General features: G+C 40.2%; 1 protein-coding gene across 3 annotated transcripts in view; it reads right to left on the bottom strand.

Moving 5' to 3' along the window:
- LOC134227432 (zinc finger protein 704) overlaps positions 1 to 24355 on the bottom strand; it is a 302312-nt gene that overhangs the window by 122286 nt on the left and 155671 nt on the right. For all 3 annotated transcript variants that reach the window (XM_062708925.1, XM_062708923.1, XM_062708924.1), the window contains one exon: positions 10940 to 11076. In XM_062708925.1, coding sequence (XP_062564909.1) covers positions 10940 to 11076 — 137 coding nt within the window. The remainder of the gene's footprint in view (positions 1 to 10939; positions 11077 to 24355) is intronic.

The raw sequence follows: 24355 nt of genomic DNA, 5'->3' as shown, positions 1-24355 counted from the left end.
TATCCTCTTTTGCCCTCTCATGCCATTTTTATGCCAAATTGGAACGAATAGATTGGTCATAGCCAGGATTATCTTCGAAACGATCAATCGAATCGACACCTTCACTGAATATGCGATCTGAGCTGCAACACGCCCAAAAGTGATCTGATCCTTTATTTCCCGGATTCATTGCCCATGTTCATCCATTGTGATACAAGCTAAAGGCTAAAACCGAGAACTTTGTTAACACTTACCCCAATTTCTCGTAAAACTAAATTTTCAAAATGATGGTTCTCAGCAGTCTTGCATCAGAATTTGGTTCTGTCGATCACAAAATTCCTATAGTTCCAGGGACATTGGTCATCGTTTTGAAAATGGACAAGGTTCCGGAGATATTGATGGGAGTACTGGGGAAACCTCCCGGTCTGGAAAAATGGCCACTGCCTGATCAGTCCAAAAAAATGTGTTCTGAGGGTATTTTGACCATCTGATCACATTCCGAAATGCTGTGGAATGCTGAATCCCTGGGGAAAGTGGCCACGTTCTGATAATTACTGAAACCTGGCTTGCAACAAGCCCATAGAAATTTGTTCTAAGGGTATTTGGTCATTATGGTCACATTCCGGGGCGCCCTGGAATGTTGGTTCCCTGGGGAAGTGGCCAATTTTTGATCAATTCCGAAACTTTCTTGCGACGTATCAAACTTCATGATTTTGCAAATTATTAAATTGCAATAAGAAGACGAAGAAGAAGGGACACCGTATGCAAAATGATCTTACTCTGCGTTTGTGGGATGACCACAAGAAAAACGGTGTAGTTATGTACAGGAAAGATAACAATTCTCCGTGGTGGGACGACCGCATGTAAAAATGTCTTCCTCTGCGTTGGTGGAACGCCCATTTGAAGAATGGTGTAGTCATGCGTGATTCGTTCTCTGGTGGGCCGCTCGTAAGAAGGATGACGTAATTATGGATAGGATGGATCACAATTCTGCGTGGTGGGACACCCGAAAGAATGGTGTAGTTGTAGATTGGACGAATAACAATTCTGTGTATTGTGTGAAAGAGTATCTGTCTCTGAGTTGGTGAGACGCCGACGCATATATCACGATTCCGCAAGGTATAAAGCCCACATGCAAAGTTTTCTTTCACTGAGTTGGTGGGATGACCACAGAAAGAATTGTGTTATTGTGGAACGGAAAGGTCACAATTTTGCATGGTGGGACGCCCGCATGTAAAAGTTTCTTTCTCTACGTCTGTGGAGCGCCAGAAAGAATTGTTAGATTTTGGATCGAAAAAACCACGTTTATAAATGGTGGGGGCGCCCACATAAAATAGTTTTTTTTCTGCGTAGGAGTGACGCCCACGAGAAGAATGGGGTAATTGTTGATCTTGGTGGTACTGTCATAGTGAAGCAGCTTCTTTTGAATCTTTACGTTTTTTTTTTTATTTTCGTGGTTTATTTTTTTGAATTTCTCACCGGAATTCTTTTGAACTTGGACTCAAATTTCTCCGCGAGATTCTTCTGAAATTATCCAAACAATTCTTAACAATTTTCGTAAATTCCTTTCATTGTGCATTCACCTGAATTACTGAACTCCTTATGAATTTGCACCTCTAAAAATCATTCTCAAAATTGCCTGCAAATTCTTCTGAGTATCCATGGAAATCTCGTTGATATTCAACAGAAAGTTTCCAATTTTATGAGAAATTCTTTTGAAGCTCAATTCAATGCATGGAAATTCATAAGATTTGTCTGCGGGGATTTTTTTATTCATGGAAAATTTACGCGAAATTCTACTGATTTATTAGAAAGTTCTTGCGAACGTCCGCTTGGTTTTTTTTTTCAGAATTTTTGTTTGAGTCACCTGTGGAAATTTTGGAAAGAGATCCTTTTCAAATTACAGTCGCCTCTCCACATCTCGATGTTGAAGGGACCATCGAGATAGGGAGAGATCGAGGAATGGAAGGAAAATTGTAATCTGTACTAGATCCAAAAAAGCTCGTTGCTATGAAAAACGACAACAAAGCAAATGTCGGTTCCTGTTGTGAATGTGTTTGTTATTGTCCAAAGATGGTCTACCTAGTAGTCTAAAAATTTGAACATATCGACATAATCGACATCGAGTTAGAGAGATATCGACATAGGGAGGTTATCGAGATGTGGAAATTGATTGAAGATTGAAGGGACTGAGGAAATCATCGACATAGAAAGAGATATCGAGATATGGAACATCGAGATGTTGCGAGTCGACTGTAGTTTGAACTTACAAAATAAATTCTTCTTACTCGATCTTCTTAATTAGAAACTATTCTGAAACTCCAAGTGAAATTATATTTTTCTATCTCTAAACATGGTTTTGAAATTTGAAAATTTCGGGTAATTTCTGGATGAATGTTACGAGAAATTGAGAAGGAATCATTCGAGGAAGCATTTCTAGAAAATATTGTGAAGAAATTCCTATAAAAATGCATCTCTGGTAAACTCTCAGAGACAGCCCTGGATAATTTCGGTTGTACGCAAAGGTGACGTAGGACTACGTAGTTATTCGAAAATGATGGTATGTGCCATGATGATCGGGTTATTAACATTTAGCAAACTGCTCGAAGGACAACTGAATCAAGAAGTCGAATAGTTGCTCCCAGTTAGATGGACTTTGAGTCTCCAACGGTGGAATTAACATTACTCTTCGGCCTAATCGCTCCTAAAGCCACTCGACTGGCTTTCATTGCAATCCTAGAAGACACCATCCTCGTAAATGTCCGGAATAAAGGAGAAATGAGCAGAATCAGAAGTAGCGTGAAACCAAACGCAAATATATTTACGTTTGTTTTTCGCCCGCGATTGAAGTGTACGTGGCAAATTGAGGAGAACTTCAAGAATCAATTCCACACAGTCTTTGACGATTTTTTGATAAGCCTTCACCATTTGGAAAAAATATTTAGCATTGCCACTGCCACCCACGCCTCCGTGCTGTTGTGTCCGCTCCGCTGAATCAAATTTTGTTGAACAGTCGAACCGCTCTAGTAGTAGTAAAATTCTTCTTTATTTAAATCATTTTTTGTTCTACAATCATTTTATACATGTACAGTGATCGGCCGGCATGGCCCTCCAACTTCAATTTCAATTATTGTTATTATTATTATTATTATGCTATTACTTAATTTTTAAAATATAATGTATCATGACGGCCTTTAGGAGGCGCTGGTGTGTTTTTAAAATTACCTAACTACTATTTACACTAATATTTACCAAAAAACAATTTGATAACCTAGATTGGAACTAGCGTCCTAATTGGAGTCTGATCAGAATGCAAGCAACGAACCCCATAAACTTTTCTTTACACTCATAAAAGCGCTCGTGTAAGATTTTTATCCCAGCCAGACGGTGGACCTCAGATGTTCTTGTCCTGGGAGGGGTGTTTAGGATCATCCTCAGGAATTTGTTTTGGACCCGTTGAAGTTTGAGGTGGTGGGTTTTAGCGCAGCTCTCCCAGACCGGCATGCCATATTCGATCACAGGGAGGATGATTTGCTTGTAGACAGCAAGTTTATTTTTCAGGGACAATGACGACCGGCGGTTGATCAAAGGGTACAGTAGTTTCAACAAGACGTTACACTTTGTCACCGTTTTGTCAACCTGTTGCCTGAAAATAAGCTTGCTGTCGAGGGTCAAGCCAAGGTAGCCGGCCTCATTGGCCCATTCCACAGTCGTGCCATTGAGGATGATTTTACAGTCCCCAGGCGGAACAAGTTTAGGGGATTTGGAGTGGGGGAAAGTGATGACCTGGTTCTTCGCCGCGTTGATACAGATCTTCCAGCTGGTGAGGTACTCTGTCAGGGCATCCAGGCCTCGTTGGAGTTTTGCCACTAGCGCTCTGATCACTCTACCGTTGTAGACGATGGATGTGTCATCTGCGAACAGAGACAGAATGCCGCCTTCTGGAGGTTCTGGCATGTCGGAGGTGAACAGATTGAAAAGCAGGGGCCTGAGGATACTGCCCTGGGGGACGCCTGCGACGATGTTGTGCGCATTGGAACTCGCTCCGCTGATTGAGACCCGGAATGTCCTTGCCGACAGGTAATTGTTGATGATTTTCACCAGGTAGCTGGGAAGATTGTAGCGTTGTAGTTTGTACACCAGGCCATCATGCCATACATTGTCAAATGCCTTCTCGACATCGAGTAAGGCCATGGCGGATGTTTTCGAGACAAACTTGTTCCGTCTGAGGACGTTGGTAACTCAGTTGGTGTACAGTTGACCGACCGCGTCGGAAACCAAACTGTTCCTCGAGCAAGATGTTGAGATTTTCGGCAGACTCTAGTAACCGGTGATGAATAGCTTTTCGAACAGCTTGGATAACCCTGAGAGAAGGCTGATGGGTCGATAACTTTTGGGAGAGGAAGGATCCTTCCCAGGCTTCCGGATGGGGATGACTTTCGCTGACTTCCAGGACGATGGGAAGTAGCTAAGCCGGAGACACTGATTAAAGATCAGCGAGAGGTGCTCAAAGAACGGAGCACTCATGTGTTTGAGCTCGAGATTCAGGATGCTGTCGAAGCCTGGGGCCTTCATGTTCTTCGACGATTTGATATAGGCCGTCAATTCGTCAGCTGAGATCTCCAACTCCTCCGAGAAGTCGTTGGGAATCAAATGGATGTTGTTAGCATGCTCGTTGACGGCTGCTTCGTGTGGACTGACGATGTTCTGCCCAAGATTGTGTGAGCTGACGAAGTGACGACCTATTTCAGCGACCTTCTCTGCAGGAGTTATCAAGCGATCCTTAGAGCCATTATTGTCTAGTGGGATCAAAGGTGGAATGGGCCGAGGCTTGGATTTTAGAATTTTGGTCATTTTCCAGAACGGCTTAGCATAATCTGGGAGAGTGCGGATCTTATTCGAGAAGTCGTTATTTCTGAGGTCCACCATTCTGGACTTGATAATTTTTGTGATTTGATTGCAGCGTGCCTTAAGCTCAGGCAGTCCAGTACGCTGAAACTGCCTGCGAGTGACATTCCGCAATCGAATCAAATCTTTGGTGAGTGTATCGATGTTTAAGGAGTTGCTTACCTGCCGAGCCGTCGGTACGTGTTGCTCTCGGGCCGCCGTGATCGCCTCCTCGATAGCGCACAGCTGGCGGTCGATACTTTCCGGCGTCTCCGGACGCACCTCGTAGTCGACGGTGTTATCGACGCACTGCTGGAAACGCTGCCAGTTCACTCGGTGGTAGTTCCGCCGTAACTGTTGGTGCCGATTGACCGAGGAGCCCAGTTCCGCCACCACCGGATAGTGATCCGAACTGAGCTCCTGGTATACAACCGGCTGCGAGACGTGGTCACTCAGGTTTGTTACGTAGAGGTCGAGCGTTGCGTGGGCACCGGACCGACTCAGCCGAGTGGGGGAATCCGGGCTCAGGATCGTGTAGTGGCCTTCCTCCATGTCGTTGCTCCAGATGGTGCCGTTTCGATTGCCGCGACTGTTGCCCCAGGCTTGATGTTTGGCATTCAAGTCGCCGGCAATGATATACTGGCCTTGCCTCCGTGTCAGCTTGACGATGTCCCTCCGAAGGGCAGCCGATGATCCATCGCCGGCTTTGGCCTGCGTTGGACAGTACGCCGCGATGAGCGCGATTGTGCCGACCGAAGTGGTGATTTCGACACCGATGGCCTCGATGACATTGAGCTGGAAGCTTGGAAGCAGACGACAGTTGATGTTGTAGCGAAGAGCGATGGCCACACCACCTCCCTGGTCGGCCGGTCGAGTCGCACGATGCGGAAGTCCGGGATGTTGACGTTCACCTCCGGTTTTAGGTGCGTTTCGGTGATGAACGCCACGTCTATTTCCTTCTCCTCAAGGAAATCCTTCAGCTCGATTGATTTGCTCTTTAGCGAGCAAGCGTTCCAGTTGACCAGGCCCACCCTAGCAGCCATTTTCAATGATGAACATGCCAAGTGTGAAGACCTGGTCGAATCGGGTTTTGCAGCCGCGCAGTCGAGTGGCGAGCTGCGCGAAGATCGGCATCAGTTGCTCCGGAGTGTACAGCGGGGCAGATTCTTCCGGTGGGACGGCTTCGTTCTCCGACTGCCGACGGAACCCAGGAGGAGGAAGCGGGGCCATTCGCTGGTGGATGGTGCCGACGATGCTGGAGCTTGGACCGATGCAGCTGCCGCTGCCAGTCGCTTGTGCGGCTGTAGCGGTGGGAGTATTGGAATCACACGACGGGGAGCCGGGATGGCTGGAAAGTTCACCTCGTTGATTACAGGAACACGGTTCTTCTTCGGAATGGTCCTGGTGGAAGCCTTCTTCCGGATTTCCAGGAACTCGGCTCGCTTTGGGCAGCCCTTTGTGGTGGCCCGATGTTTGTCGCCACAGTTGGCGCACTTGGGATCGGCCACCTCCATTTTGTCGCACTCGTCCGTCGGATGGGGTTCGCCACACTTGTTGCAGCGCGGCTTCATGCGGCAGTTCCTGGTGCCGTACCCGAAATTGAAGCAGTTGGTGCATTGCGTGACATCGCGGTGCACTGGCCGATATCGCTCCCAGTCAACGACGGTGTAATTTATAACGCCAACCAGCTTCAGGTCCTTCCAGGTAGTGGAGCCGTGCTCCAGATGGATCAGGTAAAGCTGGTCGCGATATTTCCTCGCCTTGTCGTGACGAGCGATCTTGTGGACGGCTACTGGCTTCAGTCCGCAACTTTCAAGCTCTGCTTGGAGCTCTTCCTCCTTCATGTCGTGAAGTCCTCGCAGCAAAGCCTTGAGCGGCTTCGTGCCGGGGTGGTCATGAGTGTAGTACTCATACTTGTGGACCTCGAGGAACTCCACGACGGATTGATGATGGTCCCTGTTGGCCGGCATCACTTTCACGCCCTCGCTGCAGAGCCGAAAAGTACATTTCAGCCCCTTAGCGATCAGCTGGCGAATTTTTGGGCGTAAATCCGGCGGATCGCCCTTCACAAACACGGGCGGGCACTTCTCCTTCCGCTCCGGTTGCACCTGCGGCAGCTGCGATTGCTGCTTCTTCCTCTTTTCGGCGGATTGCCGGCGTCATCAAGCGGCAACGGCGAAAACACGTTGCTCTGCAAAAGCTGCTTGGAGGGGTTACCCGCGCCTCCAAGAGCAGTGCGCTTAGGCACTTTTCCAGCGACCGAATCGGCCACCGAGTCTCCCATGACGGGTCCGGGAGAAAATAACGCCAACGCGACAGGCGAAAACGTAAACAGCGAAAGAACGAGAAAAAACACTTCGAAAAAATGCGCGAGCAAAAAAAAAAACACGTCCGTACGTGTTGCTGTCTCGAACTGGAATCTCTGACGACCGTTGAAGCAGCTAGCGTCGAACCGCTCTTTGCGAAGCAGCTTTCTTGTATTCAATAAATTAAGCTCGTTAGCCCCGCCCTTTGTGATCTGATATGGGTGTAAATATAATGTGCATTCATAACGATTATTGAAGGGGCGGGACTAATGGAACTTCTTCATTATATATAAGAAAGCCGCTTTCCGGCACGTGCCAGCCATTTCGATCGGGTTTTCGCAGACAACGTGTCATTCGGAGAATGTTATTTGCCATTGGCTTGCAAGCGGGAGAAAAGACAACAACAAAAATAAATGAAAAATTTAAAAAATAGATTTTACAAAAACGAATCAAAACAAGGCACGTTACATTTTATAGCAGAGTGCTAGTTAGAAAACGCATTCTAAGTGAATTTTTTTGTTTTGAACTTTTTTCCCAAGCAAAATTTGTCAAAAATCTAAAAACCAAATAAACAAAAAAGGCAAAACATTTTTCACGCTAACACATGAGATTAAAAATAATTATTACCAATGGGAAAAAGTATATCTTTGTCACCTTTCTTCAACGAATTATAACTGAAAATCCTTCTTCCACTCGAAACTTACGGTCTGTTCTTAAAACAATCGTTCTCCAATTGACATTTAAATTTTTTATGGCTTAAATTCATCTGGGGGGTATTGCCACTACATGGGAAATTATAAATAAAGCTCTTGCAATAAACAGAAAAACATATAATTTGTAGGTGGCAATATAGTTGCCACTGCTTTATAAATGTTTAAACCACTCTTTGCCGAATCCCGATCAAAATGGCTCGCGTGCCGGAAAGCAGCTTTCTTTTATTCAATAAATTAAGCCCTTAAATTTGAATGGATGGAATCACTAACAGAAACCAACCAAGTAACATTTTTGTTCTATAATGGTTTTAAGGCACTCTTGTAGAGTAAACAATGGTCGTCAAGTGCGTTATAAAACTAAAAATGTTCCTTGGGCAAGCTTCCACGCCAAACGCCGATGCCACCGAAGCAGTCCATTTTCGTAATTAAACCTTTCTTTTCAGAAAATTCTGGTCCTGAGAAGAACCAATTTTCTTTCCCCAATGCGCCTTTCCAACAACTAGCTGACACCACAATTTTATAATAAATTTTCAGCATCGCCACTGGCGGTATGAAATTCATTTACGCCTATTTGAGAAAAAAAAATCATGAATGCTTGATGGTATTTTTGGAAAAAATCTTGAAGTAATTTTTAATTAATAAAAAACATTCGGCATTTTTTTTCATTTAGTATTTCTTGAACATAAGGTGGAGTTGCTTTCGAAGATATCTATTGAGGTATTTTTGAACTTCAATTGAACTGGAGGTTTCATTCGCAATGCATTTGATTGTGTATGGAAATTATTTGAACCGAAAGCTCGACTGAATCTATTTTACAATCAGAGTTCTTCCCAAGAAGATGTTCTACATTTCTTGAGTCTTCCTAAGTGCATATAATTGATATAAGTCCATAAGAGCAGTCTAAAAAGTTTCTTAGGAAAACAGATTGGATGAAACCTGCAAATATGGAACTACCTTAAAAAACTACCTAAGAAATTTATGGAGAAATTATAAAAAAAAGTTGATTAAATTTGCAATAATTTATTATATTCTGACAGAAAGTTCTTGTGATCAATCTGAAATATGAATATGTAGTAGAAATTCAAGTTTCATTCCAAGTTCATCAATTCATTCTGATTTTTATTTAAAGGTTTATTTGTTTTTGATTTCATTTGGTCACAATTGCGTGGTGTTTTTTTTCAGCCAGAGGTGAACCAGCCAAAGGCTGAAAGCCTCTAGTATAAAGAAGAAAATAAAAAAAAAGGTTTTTTGTTCAAGCTTAGATAACGAAATACATCGGCAATCGGCATACGTATGCAATGTACAGCTGGACTCTAGCCGCCATTTAATCAATTTCACATTATGGTTTTTCAGAATTTTTTTTTCTCGAGTTTTTCATCCACTAAAATAATTTGTTCTATTCATTCTATTCATCATTTTCGATTTTTCAACATATCTAGTAGGGTGGCTCAAAAAACACTTTTTCAAATTTTTTGATGGGCCGTCTTATTCGGTTCTATTTGATGCCCTGATGCTCTGGACAAAATTTCAGCCAATTCGGTCAACGTTTGGGCAGTGCTAAACTCGTTGGAAGTTTATATGGAAAAATGTATGCAGAAACATCCAAAAACAGTGATTTGCAGTTGGACGGCACAATTTACAATCAAGAACCATAATACTCATTCAGTTTTTGTAAAATAAAATACAGAATATTATGTTGAAAACCGTGAGAAGATTAGAGTTTATTGCGCAAAGATATTAGCATTTTACTGGAGTGTTGTAGGGGTGAATTTATTTCTTTTCAAAGGTAAAAGAAACGAAATTTGCTCAAACCCCACTGCAGAGAAATGCTAATAACTTAGCCGGGCAAACTCGAATCTTCTCGCGGTTTTCTGCATAACATTCTGTATTAAATTCTCCAAGATCTGAATGAGTATCATAGTTCTTCATCGTAAGTTGTGTAGTCCAGCTGCAATTTACTGTTGTTGGATGTTTCTGCATACATTTTTCCATATAAACTTCCAACGAGTTTAGCAACGCCCAAACGTTGACCGTTTTGGCTGAAATTTTGTCCAGAGCATCAGGGCATCAAATAGAACCGAATAAGAGGGCGGCCCATCAAAAAATTGAACAAAGTTTTTCCCATACTAATTTGTGCCACCCTAATATCTAGATTAATTTTTTTTATTCGATGCATTTTTTAATTTTCCGTGTAAGAAGTTGGATGAATATTTTAGAGTGTATCATTCACCACTATAGCTTTCTATTGAATAAGGTTAGTTGTGGAAAAATACTAAACTACAAATATTTCGCTCTTTAAAGATATACGAGCGAAAACATGGAGTAACAAAAAATTACTCAATTTCAAACAACTTTTCAAGGGTTCGAGTCCCTCCAAGACACGTGGATTTTATTATTATTAATGTTTTTATTAATGAGGTTTTCGGCCCTGGACCGGTTCGCCTCGTAAAACACGTGGATTCTTTTTTACAAATATCAATTTGTCCATTTCGAAACATGTTCTGTATATATGTACAGCTAAGATATTTAACAAAAAAGTGATTCACGTACGGCCGAGTTGCCGAGTAATAACAAATTAAAATATTATTGATCGACATCCAGAACTTGTCAAAATCTGAACAATTGAAAATTAGAAAAAATATCAAAGTAGGTAGGGGGAAAGACGGCTTTGGCAGGTTTTGTTCTATTATTGGCAAGGGGGTTTTTGTCGACCAAATTTTATGAAATTTGGCCACAATATTCTTTGATATGCAAAGAATGTTTAGGCCAAATTTGAGCCTAGTCAGTCATAAAAAACCCCCTGCCAATAATAGAACAAAACCTGCCAAAGTTGTCATTCCCCCTATATCTGTTGATGCAAATGATTTCAGCAGTAAGTAAATAAATGGACAAAGAAATTATGATCTAATAGTTGAAAAGCTATCAAGAAATCTTTATGAGCTTTGACTGATCGATCATCTTTGGTGATCGTAATCGTGATGAAAAACGTTAGATCATGAAACCGTAGAATGATAAAATTGATTGAAAGTCTCAAGCAACAAAGTCTCCACTTACCCGTCACGGAAGAATTCGGCGAACAGGACAGTCTCATAAGTACCAGGGCAGCGTTGCATTCGTCCATTGGGTCGTCGTCGTTAATACTGTAATATTCCCGATCGTCCTGTGAGTATGAGGGCCGTCGTTTACGAGATCTGGAAGGAACGCAGTTAGAAAAACAAGAAACAACAAGTTAATGCGTGCTACTTGCGCTATTGGTGCGATCTATGATCGATGCCATAAATTCGACAGCCACATGTTGGATGATTATCGTTGCAAAAAAAAATTGCTGCTGCTGTTGTTTTCGAATTCGGTTCGACCGCCCGACGACCATTCGACGATGATTTTCGCCTTACGCGATACGTTGCTCGCCACTTCCAAGTTCAATGCATTATCGGTCAGTCACTTTTGTTTCAACCACAACCTAGGCTTAGGCGTTCGGTTCGCATGGGGGGTAGTCGCATCAAAAACAATGCAACAACCGGTAGCGAAGCGTGGTTCGGTAGGTGGGAGGCACTGCAATTGCAGTTCGTTAGGGATGTCAATGATGTGCGGTTTGGGTTTCAAATTAAATGATGTTCACTATCTAATGAGGCCAACGACGGAGACGTATACAAAAACTCGTCAATTAACTTACTGAACATCCCTGCACGCACTGGACAACAGTAGTGATTTTCTTTGTTATGCTGTGTGGTTGGGGACTTGAGTTGCAGGGCACAGGCAAGCGGAGGGAGAATGCGGTTTAAGTGATAACAGCGCCGTTAGCGATTCATCGCATCGGTCAAAAATATTGTGTTATCGTCACTAATTATTGTCACCCAACGACATGAATGTTTTCTTTCGTGTTGTGGTGCGGTAAATTTTTCCCAGGAATATTACTGAATGATAAACAGTAGGGCAAAATGACCAACAGTGAACCCCTTCGTATATAGCTGCCATTGCGAGGACCAGGGAATCAATATTCGAGCAACGCCTAACAATATACCTTTTGTCATCAACAGAGTTTGTTACTGACAAACGCACCTCGCAACAAGCCTTTATCAGAACCCGATCACAATATGACAATAATCATTGGCCTTGCTTGCTACGGTATTTCCGAGAATATGGTGCTAATTTTGTAATCATAGTTTGATTCTCGAAAATTTCCATAAAGGAAGAAAATATGGTAGCATAAAACCAAAATTTGCTGTATAGATAATGCAAAATAACGGGATGAAAAGTTAGCAACAAAATTGTCTTCTTTTTTGTTGCTGATAAAATTTTTCGGATCTTTGTCATTATTATCTCCGACAAAAAAATCTCTTTTGTCGCATGTTTCGCATGCGCATTCAAGAAAAAATGATTCCATGGCGAGAACATTTCAAACTTTTTAACTTCTTATCCGCGATGCTTTTCGTAGATATCAGTATTTATATTCTCCAAATAGTAGACCCTCTGCAATTGATTTTCTTGTTCCATTTCAGGATGTTCTTCTTCTTCTGTTTTATAGACCCTCCAAAAATCGTAAAAAAGAAATCAATGAGATGGAATGAAATGGAATTACAAAAAAAATCCACTGTTGACTAGGGACCATTGATGGTAATTTTACCCTGTTACGTGTGTTAAAAGTAAAACATGTATATGGCATCGGATTAGATCCAAGTACAAAAATAAGAAACTGGATTAGAATGGGAACATACGTCAGCGTTCGAATTTTGCTTCGCAAATCGCATTTCAAGCAAATCCGGTTGTTTCAGCTAGATGATAATAATGAACTGTAAAGTGTATTCAGTGCATGTGTTGATAATTTTCCTGTTCGTTTAAACAATTGTGATTTTGATAGAGAATAAGATATGAATCTTTTGATTTGATACCTTTTTATTAGTCACCTTCAGAATTAAAATCATAAACAACAATGCACATGCCTGCTACGATGTTGTCATATGACGATGACGCATCCCGATCGATTGGAGACGTCTGGTCGCCGCAAGTCGAACGTTAACCTCACTCCAAAACAATCTCGTCGTCAATGCTGTTCGTGTGTACAATTAATTCGGCTAAGGTCATATTATGTATAACGACAGCGATCCCTGGTATGGTATTCTAATTCTCTGCTGCCAGCCTAATCAATCATCGTGAGAGAAGGACATGAAGGAACGGAAGAATGACCTGGCCCTGGTTGGGTTGTCTGATTGTCATACCGCCGCCGCCTATTAGTGGCACGACGGATCATGACGCGACGTCTGGAGCAGTGTTTTCCGAACTAAAGGGCAAGGTCAAATTGATAAAGTAATTATACCGTTTTGAATCAACTGATATCGATGAGTTGATAGTGAAAAAACGTATTTGACAACAAACAACGAGCTTTCATTTATATTTGTTCTTTTATGTTCAGATTGCTATACGTTGTCTAAGTGGGACGATGCCACCTTACACACTTAGTTTTTTTTTTTTTGTTGAATAATTATAAGTAAAATATTTATCGGGTCCTGCGGGTTTGCTGAAACTAAGCGAAACCCATCACTGGAAAATAGCATAGGTAATTGTACAAATCGAGGGTGGCTATTGGGGTTTTGATGTTGCATGAAGAAGAAGAAGCAGAAAGATGATAATCGAAAAAATCTGCACGGGAAAGCATACGAAGAAGATTTTAAAACTCTTCTCAAAACTTCTAGAAGCAATTTAATTAAAAACAGTAAGCAGTACGGGGTTGGACTTTTCTACTATAAACACACGCTTCATGATCATGTTTGTGGCTATATCAATACTAAAGAGCCAAGGTCCCCGTCACAGCCGAGGCGAGGCACATCAAATGTGTGTCGAGTCAACCCTTTGATATTAACAGAAGTTAATAGTCTTCAAAACATACAATTGAGCATTTTTCCATTGACTACCATTTGCTTTCCAACTCATAATCCAAAACATCCAACTCTCGACTGACTAAAATTAATTAAAATCTGTCATCGAACCGTCTGCCTCGGGCTCCAATCCAAAGATTAAGTCCCACTCAACCTTCGGTCGGCACCGAACTTCAGTAAAATCATGCTCCCCAACCCCACTCGTCCCGTTATGCAGCAGCGACGCAAAAGTGGGGAGACTACGTCAAACGGCAACGTCGATCGAAATAGCTTCGACTCGGACCATACGCGACGAAACCTCCTCCGGGAGCTCTTTGTCCTATCCCAACAAAGCACAGAAACCCCCAAAAATATTGCGCATCGAAATGGGGACACCCGCACTGCCGGTACCCTCAAACCCCATCCAACTGCGACACCTCCCTGCTTCCAAATCTACACCTCGAGTCGCTTTATCAAACGGTTTGCATTTCTTCGCTCTGCTTCACCCCAAATTCACCGTCGACGACCGCCACCAATTACGCGAAACCTTTTCCACGAAAACGATGCCGTCGCCACCGACCGACACTGCGTAGTCAACAACCTCGATATCGAAGACGAGTTCGTTCACTGGCGGCCAGCACCGGTCCCAATCGCACCGCACCCCCCAGAACGTGTTAAATCTGTTCTCATTTTGTCCTTTTTTTTTCTTCGAGAAAATTACTCACCCGTCTGGGTCTGGGTCTCGGTTTGGCAAGTCTGCAAGTTCTCCGCGGATAAATATTTAACGAAAAATTTGCAACTAGATTAACACCCTACCCCAACAATCGCATCAACACCTGAAGCAATGTAAATTTACTTCCATCGTCAGCGCAAAGCACAATTACTCAAAATTTCTTATTTGTTGTTCTTAGAAAATGTGCCAAATTTTCACGATCTGTGTTCTTAATTAACTAAAGTGTTAATTTGTCAACTATTTTCGCAGTTAATTTAAATTAATGAACTACATTATATAAAACTTTTACAACTAAAATGTTATCACCAGCCATCTCCCGCATTTATTAGGGGGTTAGTCTCAATCCACCCGAATGCTCAGCCCCAATGAATGGTGCGCGATGACGTAGAACCTGCACCACCACAGTGGTCCCATCTTCATCGCTGGCCGCGGCCGTCGTCGTCTCCACCAATAATGGTCTGTTGAGTTCGTTGGTCGGCATTTAGCTCCTTATTTGGGGCTGCCGGCCAGCAGCCAACTAAACAGCACCGACCGCTCAACGGAGGAGGTGCTGAAAGCAAAAACCGGAGCTCCCTTATTTGACCTCGTCTCGCGGCTGCCGCTGTGCAGCATCGTACCTACCGACGACGGTGCACACGAAACAGATTTGACATTGTCTAGGTCATGACGATGAATGAATGGAGCTGTTTGATATGGCGCTCAGTCACGGACACAGCACGCAGTGACAGAGTTGTTGGTTGGTTTGAAAAGGTCACCTGCCTGCTCGCCAGAAAATTACTCACGCTGCAAACGAGTGATTCCCAATCGTGCAGAATGGCAAATGGTAGTTTTAATGAAATTATGCATTCAAGCTACAACGAGAAACCAGTGTTTGAAATTAAAGTCTTTATAGGCAATGGCGCACAATACTAAAAAAAAAGTCTCCTCCATTAAGCCACGGGAAAACTTTAGTGTTTAGACTTTCGGTTCAGATTAAATGAAATCAGGTGATTTTCGAGCCTATAGCTAGCCTATTCGGTGAGATTTTCCATTTTTGCAAGTAACTGGAGAAAATATCCAAACTTTTTTGCAATCTACTACAAATGACAGGAAGGCTTCGCTCTTTGGCTGAAAGGCGCCCGTGTCATCCGTAAACAAAGATTTTTGACACCCTGTTGGTAAATCAGGTAAGTCAAAAGTAAAATTGTTATAAAATATGGACCCCAGTATGCTGCTTTGGGGAACACCAGCTCTTACAGGTAATCTATCAGATTTAGAATTCTGGTAGTTTACCTGCAGTGAGCGACCTGATAAATAATTTTAGATCAGTTTAATAATGTACAGAGTAAAATTAAAATTCATCCATTTAAAAATCAAACCTTCATGCCAAACACTGTCAAATGCTTTCTCTATATCAAGAAGAACAACTCCAGTCGAATATGCTTCAGATTTATTGAGGCGAATTAAATTCGTAACTCTTAATAACTGATGAGTGTTTGAATATCCATGGCGAAAACCAAATTGCTCATCAGCAAAAATAGAATTGTCATTAATATGAACCATCATTCTATTTAAAATAATCTTTTCAAACAGTTTGCTTATTGATGAAAGCAAACTTATTGGGCGATAACTAGAAGCCTCAGCTGGATTTTTGTCCGGCTTCAAAGTTGGAACAACTTTGGCGTTTTTCCATTTATCTGGGAAGTATGCCAATTGAAAACATTTGTTAAGAGGCATTCCACGGGGGCATGTCAGTCGATTCTGAGCGACCATTTCGAAAATATTTGAAACTCTGCACAGTTTTTCAATTTCATCTAAATCGTCATTTTTCGATATCAAATCTTCATATTGAGTCACGACTAACTTGTCAAAAGGGTGTATGTGAAAATGGTTCAAAAATATTTAAAAAGCTGCACAGCAAAAACGGAATGTTCGATTGTTATGATTTTTTCAGCAAAGTTAGACAACTAAATGGTGATTCTTAAGAAAATGTGCACAGTAAAAAAAATTTTTTGCCTTTAAAAATATCATTTTTGTCACAAAAACTCAAATATCTCAAAACCCTATCTTTTTCGAACGTAATTTTTTAGGGAAAACGGTCTATTATATTAGCTATCTACCATAAAAATTTGGTGATGGTAAACTAATAAACAAAAAGTTATGACATTTCAAACATTTCACAATTTTCACATTTAGTAAAAAAAAATTTTTTCTGTGTAAGTTATTTCGAGAATTGCAGTTTGTTGCAGATTTTATTGTTAAGGGACGTGATTTAAACAAGTTGTTTCCATGATATTTTGATTTAATTATTCATAGCATCTATAAGAAACTTAGACACGATCCAGTGTTGTGATCAAAAGTATTGATAGTGTCATAATTTTCATTGCACGTGACTGGCGAAAATTCTTTTAATAGTGTTGAAACCTGTTGATAATAACGTTGATAGAAACATATCAGAAATGTTATTTTTAAGACAAAAGCTGCAAAATCAAAGATTTATATACACGTGTACGTCTATAGTTTACCTGCAAAAATATACCTCTTAGAGAATAGACTTTATGATCGGGAGGAAACGGGTATCTTCAACAACAACAAATGCATGATAGGTACATACCATGACAATGCTCACGAAAAAGCAAAAATTACTACTACTAAGGTTGTTAAAGATCTTATAGTAATTTTTTCTTCAGTCAAGCAAATGACACCAAACTAGTCAGTAAAACTTAAAAGTGATTTTGTTTATTGAAATATTACGAACAACATGAGTAGCCGCTTTCTCAACTGTTGTAGGCCGTTTGATGGGAAAAAGTGTTCAAAAGAGTTACGAAATCTCACCGAAAGCACCATAGATAAACTGAAAGCGACTGGTTATGCTCTAATGTCCACATTGAATACAAATTTACGCATTTGCACGTCCTGCCGTCTAAACGTTGACAAAAGAGCAATCTGTATATCATCGGTTGAGCAGAGCGCAGGAAGTTCGAAAACGACAGCAACTGAGGAATTGCCAGATGTATCGACAACAACTGAGGAATTACCAGAAGTATTAAGTGCTGAGAGCCTTGCCACCGTACCATCAGCGAAATCTGTTTCAACAAATCAATCGGAAGATGAGTGTATCCAAAAGGTCAACATCGAACGCTTTAACGAGGGCATAGCTGGGATAAAAGTGACTCCGATTAAATGGAGTAAGATGGACTACGTTTATTACCCGGAGAAAAAATACCGTGAAATAAACGAAGCTGTACGAAGAAACCTCTTCAAATTAGGACCTGATGATGTGGAAAATACAGACTACGATGAGGTAATTATAAATACGAAGGAAAGGTTCTCGAATGCAGCCACGACAAGGAATGAAAAATTATTGATTTTGTCGATGCTGCCAAGTTCGTGGTCTATTCAGGATGCCATTGATGAGTTCAAAACCAATAGAAATACAGTAAAAGAGGCAAAACAATTGAAGAATAACTGTCTTTCAACCAAAAATACTAGGTCTAGTACTGCATTAACAGATGAGACAAAAGAAATAGTAGTTCAATATTTTGAAGATGATGAAGTAAGTCGAGCTATGCCTGGTCAAAAAGATTATGTATCAGTAAAAAAAGATGGAAAGCGTCAAGCAATCCAAAAACGATTAATGGTGACGACTTTGAAAGAAGCGTACACACGCTTCAAGGAAATTCACGATAATATTAAAATAGGTTTTTCCTCATTTGCAAGCCTTCGGCCAAGGCAATGTAAGCTTCTTTCCAATTCAGGAACACATAATGTGTGTGTGCACAACCAATGAGAATATTAATCTTACTTTACATAGTTTGAAAAGAATCAATTTAACTAAGGATATTAAAATGTTAACTGGTAGTCTTTTGTGTGAAAATACAACATCAAATTGCTATCTACGATCTTGTTCGGATTGTCCAGATTCTTCATCATTGGAAAATACTTTATTCGCTGAGTTTGAAGAAAAATATATTGATCAGTTATCATTTGAGCAATGGGTGACCACGGATAGGTGTGACATAGAAACTATTGTAAAACCTGTAGATGAGTTTGTGTCATATTTTTGCTTGAAATTAGAAAGTTTAATCCCTCACGATTTCATTAAAACAGAACAATCCAGCTTTTTAAAAATACGAAAATACATTACAAAATGGTGAATTTTTAGTCATTTGTGATTTTCTGAAAATTACAGCTTTGTATTGCAAGATGAAGTGCAGTCCCATCACTGGAACGTACAACAAGCTACAATTCATCCATTCGTTATTTATTTTAATGGAAGTACGCAAATTGAACACTTGAGTTTTATTATAATTTCCGAAGATTTAAGACACGATTCAGTATCCGTAAACTTGTTCATTGAAAAAATGATTAACTTTTTACGCGTTGATAAGCATAAAGAAGTCAAAAAGATATATTTCATGTCTGATGGAGCAGCGTCGCAGTACAAAAATCGTAAGAATTTTTCGAGCCTATGTCAATTTAAATCAATGTACGGAATTGATGCAGAATGGCATTTTTTTGCTACATCACATGGCAAAGGTCCTTGTGATGCTATTGGAGTAACAATAAAGCGCATGGCCACAAGAGCAAGTTTAGCCAAAGAACGTGAGCATCCAATTAAAACTGCGAAAGAACTTTTTGATTGGGCAAATCGTAGAAAAGAAAAGATTTAACCAAATTATCATTTTGTTTTACTACTACTGAAGAGTACGAAATAAAGGCTTCAGAGCTCAGCGAGCAATTTAATAACGCGAAAACGATCCAAGGAACCCAAAAATTTCACTGTTTCATTCCATTGTCGGAAAATAAAATTAAAGCAAAACTATATTCAAACTGTGCTGATAATAATTCAAAAGTGTTCGATATTTTAAAAAATTTGAATAAAAATAAATAAAAAATAAGTATTAATAAACTGTTTTCATGATATCATAACCCATACCAAAATTCAAACCCAAAACTCTTAGAGTTTCTATAACAACATTGTGTAACTGCCACATTTAATTTAATACTTAGGATAATATTAATTCATTTTATTTATTTATACATATAATATTTATACATATAATATACATAATATCGATGAATACATAAATATGGAATATCATACAAACAACTTGTTTAACTCACGCAAGGCCCTTAACAATAAAATCAGCATCAAACTGCGATTCTTGAAAAAAATACACGGAAATTTTTTTTGTTTACTATATGTGAAAATTGTGAAATGTTTGAAATGTCATAACTTTTTGTTTATTAGTTTACCATCACCAAATTTTTATGGTAGATAGCTAATATAATGGACCGTTTTCCTAAAAAATTACGTTCGAAAAAGATAGGGTTTTGAGATATTTGAGTTTTTGTGACAAAATAATATTTTTAAAGGCAAAAAAATTTTTTTTACTGTGCACATTTTGTTAAGAATCACCATTTAGTTGTCTAACTTTGCTGAAAAAATCATAACAATCGAACATTCCGTTTTTGCTGTGCAGCTTTTTAAATATTTTTGAACCATTTTCACATACACCCTTTTGAAAAGTTAGTCGTGACTCAATATGAAGATTTGATATCGAAAAATGACGATTTAGATGAAATTGAAAAACTGTGCAAAGTTTCAACTCAATAGAAAATCATGAATTAAAAATTTTCTTAAATTTTGATGCTGTTGCTTGGAATCGATCAATTGGCGGAATCTTTGCTTTTTCGCATGGATCGAATCACCTGGGCTAGAAGTAGATTCGATTTGCTCAATTTCATCATTAATCAAATCGAATTGATTGCTCAGTTCGATAGGAGAAGATTTATTTCCAATATTAGAGTTAGAAGGAACATCTGAAGTCTCCAGCTTCCTTCTATTTTTTCCGCGCTGTGGAGGGACGATCAAGGTTTCAATTGTTTCTTAGAAGGAAGTGAAGAATTCAGAGACTCCCCCTTCCTCTTATTTTTATGAATGCTCATTGTTGAGTGTAGAGACGTGACCTTTTAAGGAGTTTTTTTTTTTCAGAACGGTAACCTTGCAGGATTACCACCGCTTGTCGGAATTTTACTTCCGAAAACGGGTCCAACGTAAACGAAGGCACGGGTCCAAGTAAATATCGTAACGGAATCAGTAGGTACCAATAGCAATGATTAGCACTGTTGAAATTAAAATAGCTTCGGGTAGTATTAAAACTTTCTTCGGCAAAGAGAAAACCTAACCGCATAGCACGAAAGCACATGCGGTCTGATTTTCATTGCACCATCGGAACGAAACCACTGGGACGACACGATTGAGATGACGGCACAACCGTTTTTCACAAAGCTCATCGTACACACCGGTAGAGGCGTTTCGTTCATCGAGTTCCCTGCATCTTTGCCCGAATTCTCCGTTATCTTTGGCCATTCATTGATCTTCTCGAGACATCCATTTCCACTGTAGAGTCACTACCCTCACAACGTTTCACGCTCCAGCGCTTGTCGCTCTTTCAGTAGTTTTTCTTCAAGGCCTGCCTTCGCTTGTAGTTCTCGAAGTTTTGCAGGACGCTTTGATGATCTCGAGGACACTTTTACCGGAGGTCTTCACATTATTGACCGTAGCCTTTCGCTACGAGTCTATATTCCACTCACCATCCGCTGCTAGTGCCTCTGGAACAAATCTCTTCACTATCTTGACCCGAAGGAGGTCTGGTTCGGACCACTTTGAGCCCAGATGTGCTTTCAACTGCAATTTTTAAACTTCAACTGCATAAACTACTACTCTCGCTGCTGCATCTCTGGTTATTTCTGCCACTCCTCAAGCTCGTTATGCTGTTCCTCAGTATTTTTGTTGCTCCTGATGCCACTGTTGCTACTCGAAAAGCTGCATCTTGCCGTTGCTTATCCAGCGTGCATCGACTACAGCACCATTCATAATTTTGATTTCTATCGTTCATGTTCACACAATCGTAATGAAACCACACATCACACGCGGTTAGGCAACGTACAGACGCTGCAAAACCTTATTGCCATGATGTCGCTATAAACTAACGCAAAATTAACTCCTCGCAAAAATTTTGAATGCAAAATGATCTGTTGGCCGATGGCTCCCTCAATAGCTAAAACCCATTTGGCGAATTTGATGAACCTCTTGCAGGATTCAATTTGTACAGAAACGAGAAAGGCAAAAAAACCAAAACAAACAGGTACTGACAGTTGCTGTGAATGAGTTTTGAGATTTTGAGTTTTTTCCAACACTGTGCAGGAGTTTATCAAATTCACCCACCCGATAAAATTTGACATTTGAGCGGGTCGTCCACTCGAACAAAAGTTCATTTTGCGTTCATTATGCGACCCGCTCAAACGTCATAATTTCTAAGGGGAGTTCATTTTGCGTTAGTCTATTGTATTATTATATTCCCTAACCTCGACCAAACCTGCGAGTCTTTCGGTTCCCCAAAACTGTATTGATAAACACGATTTCCGCTCCAAAACGCTTCCAAATAAATTATATGTATATATATATATTAGGGTGGCTCAGATTAGTATGGGAAAAACTTTTTTCAACTTTTTTGATGGGCCGCCCTCTCATTCGGTTCTGTTTGATGCTCTGATGCTCTGGACAAAATTTCAGCCAAATCGGTCAACGTTTGGGCGGTGCTAAACTGGAAGTTTAGTTGGAAGTTTATATGCAAAAATGTATCCAGAAACATCCAAAAACAGTGAATTGCAGTTGGACGGCACAACTTACGATGAAGAACTATGATACTCATTCAGATCTTGAAGAATTTAATACATAATGTTATGCTGAAAACCGCGAGAAGATTAGAGTTTGCCCGGCTAAGTTATTAGCATTTCTCTGAAGTGGGGTTTGAGCAAATTTCGTTTCTTTTACCTTTGAAAAGAAATAAATTCACCCCTACAACACTCCAGTAAAATGCTAATATCTTTGCCTAATAAGCTCTAATCTCCTCGCGGTTTTCAGCATAACATTCTGTATTTAATTCTACAAGAACTGAATGAGTATCATGATCCTTGATCGTAAATTGTGCAGTTCAACTGCAAATCACTGTTTTTGGATGTTTCTGCATACATACGCCCAAACTTTGACCGATTTGGCTGAAATTTTATCCAGAGCATCAGGGCATCAAATAGAACCGAATAAGAGGACGGCCCATCAAAAAATTTGAAAAAGTGTGTTTTGAGCCACCCTAATATATATATATATATATATATATATATATATATATATATATATATATATATATATATATATTTATTCTTTATTAAGGTGTTTTTTAAATTCTAGATTAACTTCAACACCGGAAAAATAAATTATATCATAAAAAAAGCAGGTGCTGACCAAGATGAATACACTACTAGGCTCCAATCTGCCAAATGAACGATTCAGCCATCATAAATTTTAGTATGGGAGAGCCAGCGAGTTTGTTTACGTTTTGCAATGAAAATTAATTTATCACCCCTGCCTTCATTCATCTTGTGTATTAAGCTTGGTGCTAACTAACGCAAAATGAACTTTTGTCAAATTTAAAAATCCATTGTGTGAGTGTATTTAATGAACCCCTCAAAGAAGTTTATAGAAATGTTTGCTACCAGATGTTATTCAGAAGTACAGGGGTTAGACAAAAAGGTTGAAATCGGCAAAAATTTGTCGTAATTCAAATCATCATAACTTTGCGTAGAATGATCCGATTTTGATGAAACTGGGACCATCGGATGAGGAAACTCTTTTAGTACAGTCCTTTGAAAACTTTTGATTGGCGCTTGGCCACCGGAGATGTTCCGGGTTTTCCGAGGGTATGCATTTTTTCTTCTGCTTGACATTTTATATGACGTTTACTGCCATCATGTTTTATGCCTTCCCCAGAAGCTAGAGCTAATATTCTGACCAATGTTGGCTGCAGATCGAAAATCCGTTAGATATACGCAAATATATGGCCATTTTCATGAAAACGGTACATGATTGGCCATACTCCCTGAACAAATGTCACTTTCGCAGAACTCCCGAACCTGTAACAAATTGGCAGGGGGTCTTACAGTCCTCAAAATGTATATTTAATAAAGATCCTACATTCATCGTCTTGGAAAACATAAATTTTGACACCCATATATGCATGGTTCCAGACGGTGCCAAAACCGGCCCCACCTGGAAGGCCCATAGAACCTGCTGTCAGGGTGGCAGTGGACACTATCATTCTGGAAATGTTTCTTTAATTATCGTCTCGCAAAGCCATGAAGTCAGATACTTATATTTGCATTATTCCGATCTGTTATCATTTCATCATGTTCTCGGTATCGTTTTTACGGAAATGGCCATATCTCTGCGTAGTTTAGATGGATTCTTGATCTACAGCCACCATTGGTCGGCATATTAGTTCTAGTTTTTGGAGAAAGCATAAAACATGATGAAAGTAAATGTCACATAAAATGACAAGCAGTGGAAAAAATACGTCTTGAACATACTCTCGGAAATTCCGGAACACCTCCGGTAGCCAAGGACCAGTCGCAGATTTTCTGATGGTCCTAATTCTATTAAAATCGAATTATTATACGCAAAGTTATGATTTGAATTTTGACAGAGTTTTACCTATCTCAACCTTTTTGTCTAACCCCTGTATTAAACGAGCAGTGCCACTGGAAATGGGTTCAATCGAGATAAAATGCTTTTGAGATTTGGATATCAGATGCTGAGGATATTGCGTCATTTGCACGAAAAGGGATTGATGTGTAAGAATTTTGAATCGTTTTACATCGGATACAACAGGGACTTTTGCGTGAGATTGTATAATTTTGGACTGTACTACATGACGCATGGAGGAAAGTATGTTCCATTTCCGATTGAGTATGTGGAATTCTATGGCTAGGAAGTGCTCCTGGGCACGCAGGAAATTATCAAAAGTGATATTTGGTCATAGATTGTTCCAGGAATTATACGCA

The sequence above is a fragment of the Armigeres subalbatus genome, chromosome 3 (genome assembly GCF_024139115.2).
Source record: "Armigeres subalbatus isolate Guangzhou_Male chromosome 3, GZ_Asu_2, whole genome shotgun sequence".
Lineage (NCBI taxonomy): Eukaryota > Metazoa > Arthropoda > Insecta > Diptera > Culicidae > Armigeres > Armigeres subalbatus.
This window is presented reverse-complemented; position numbering and strand designations above follow the sequence as displayed.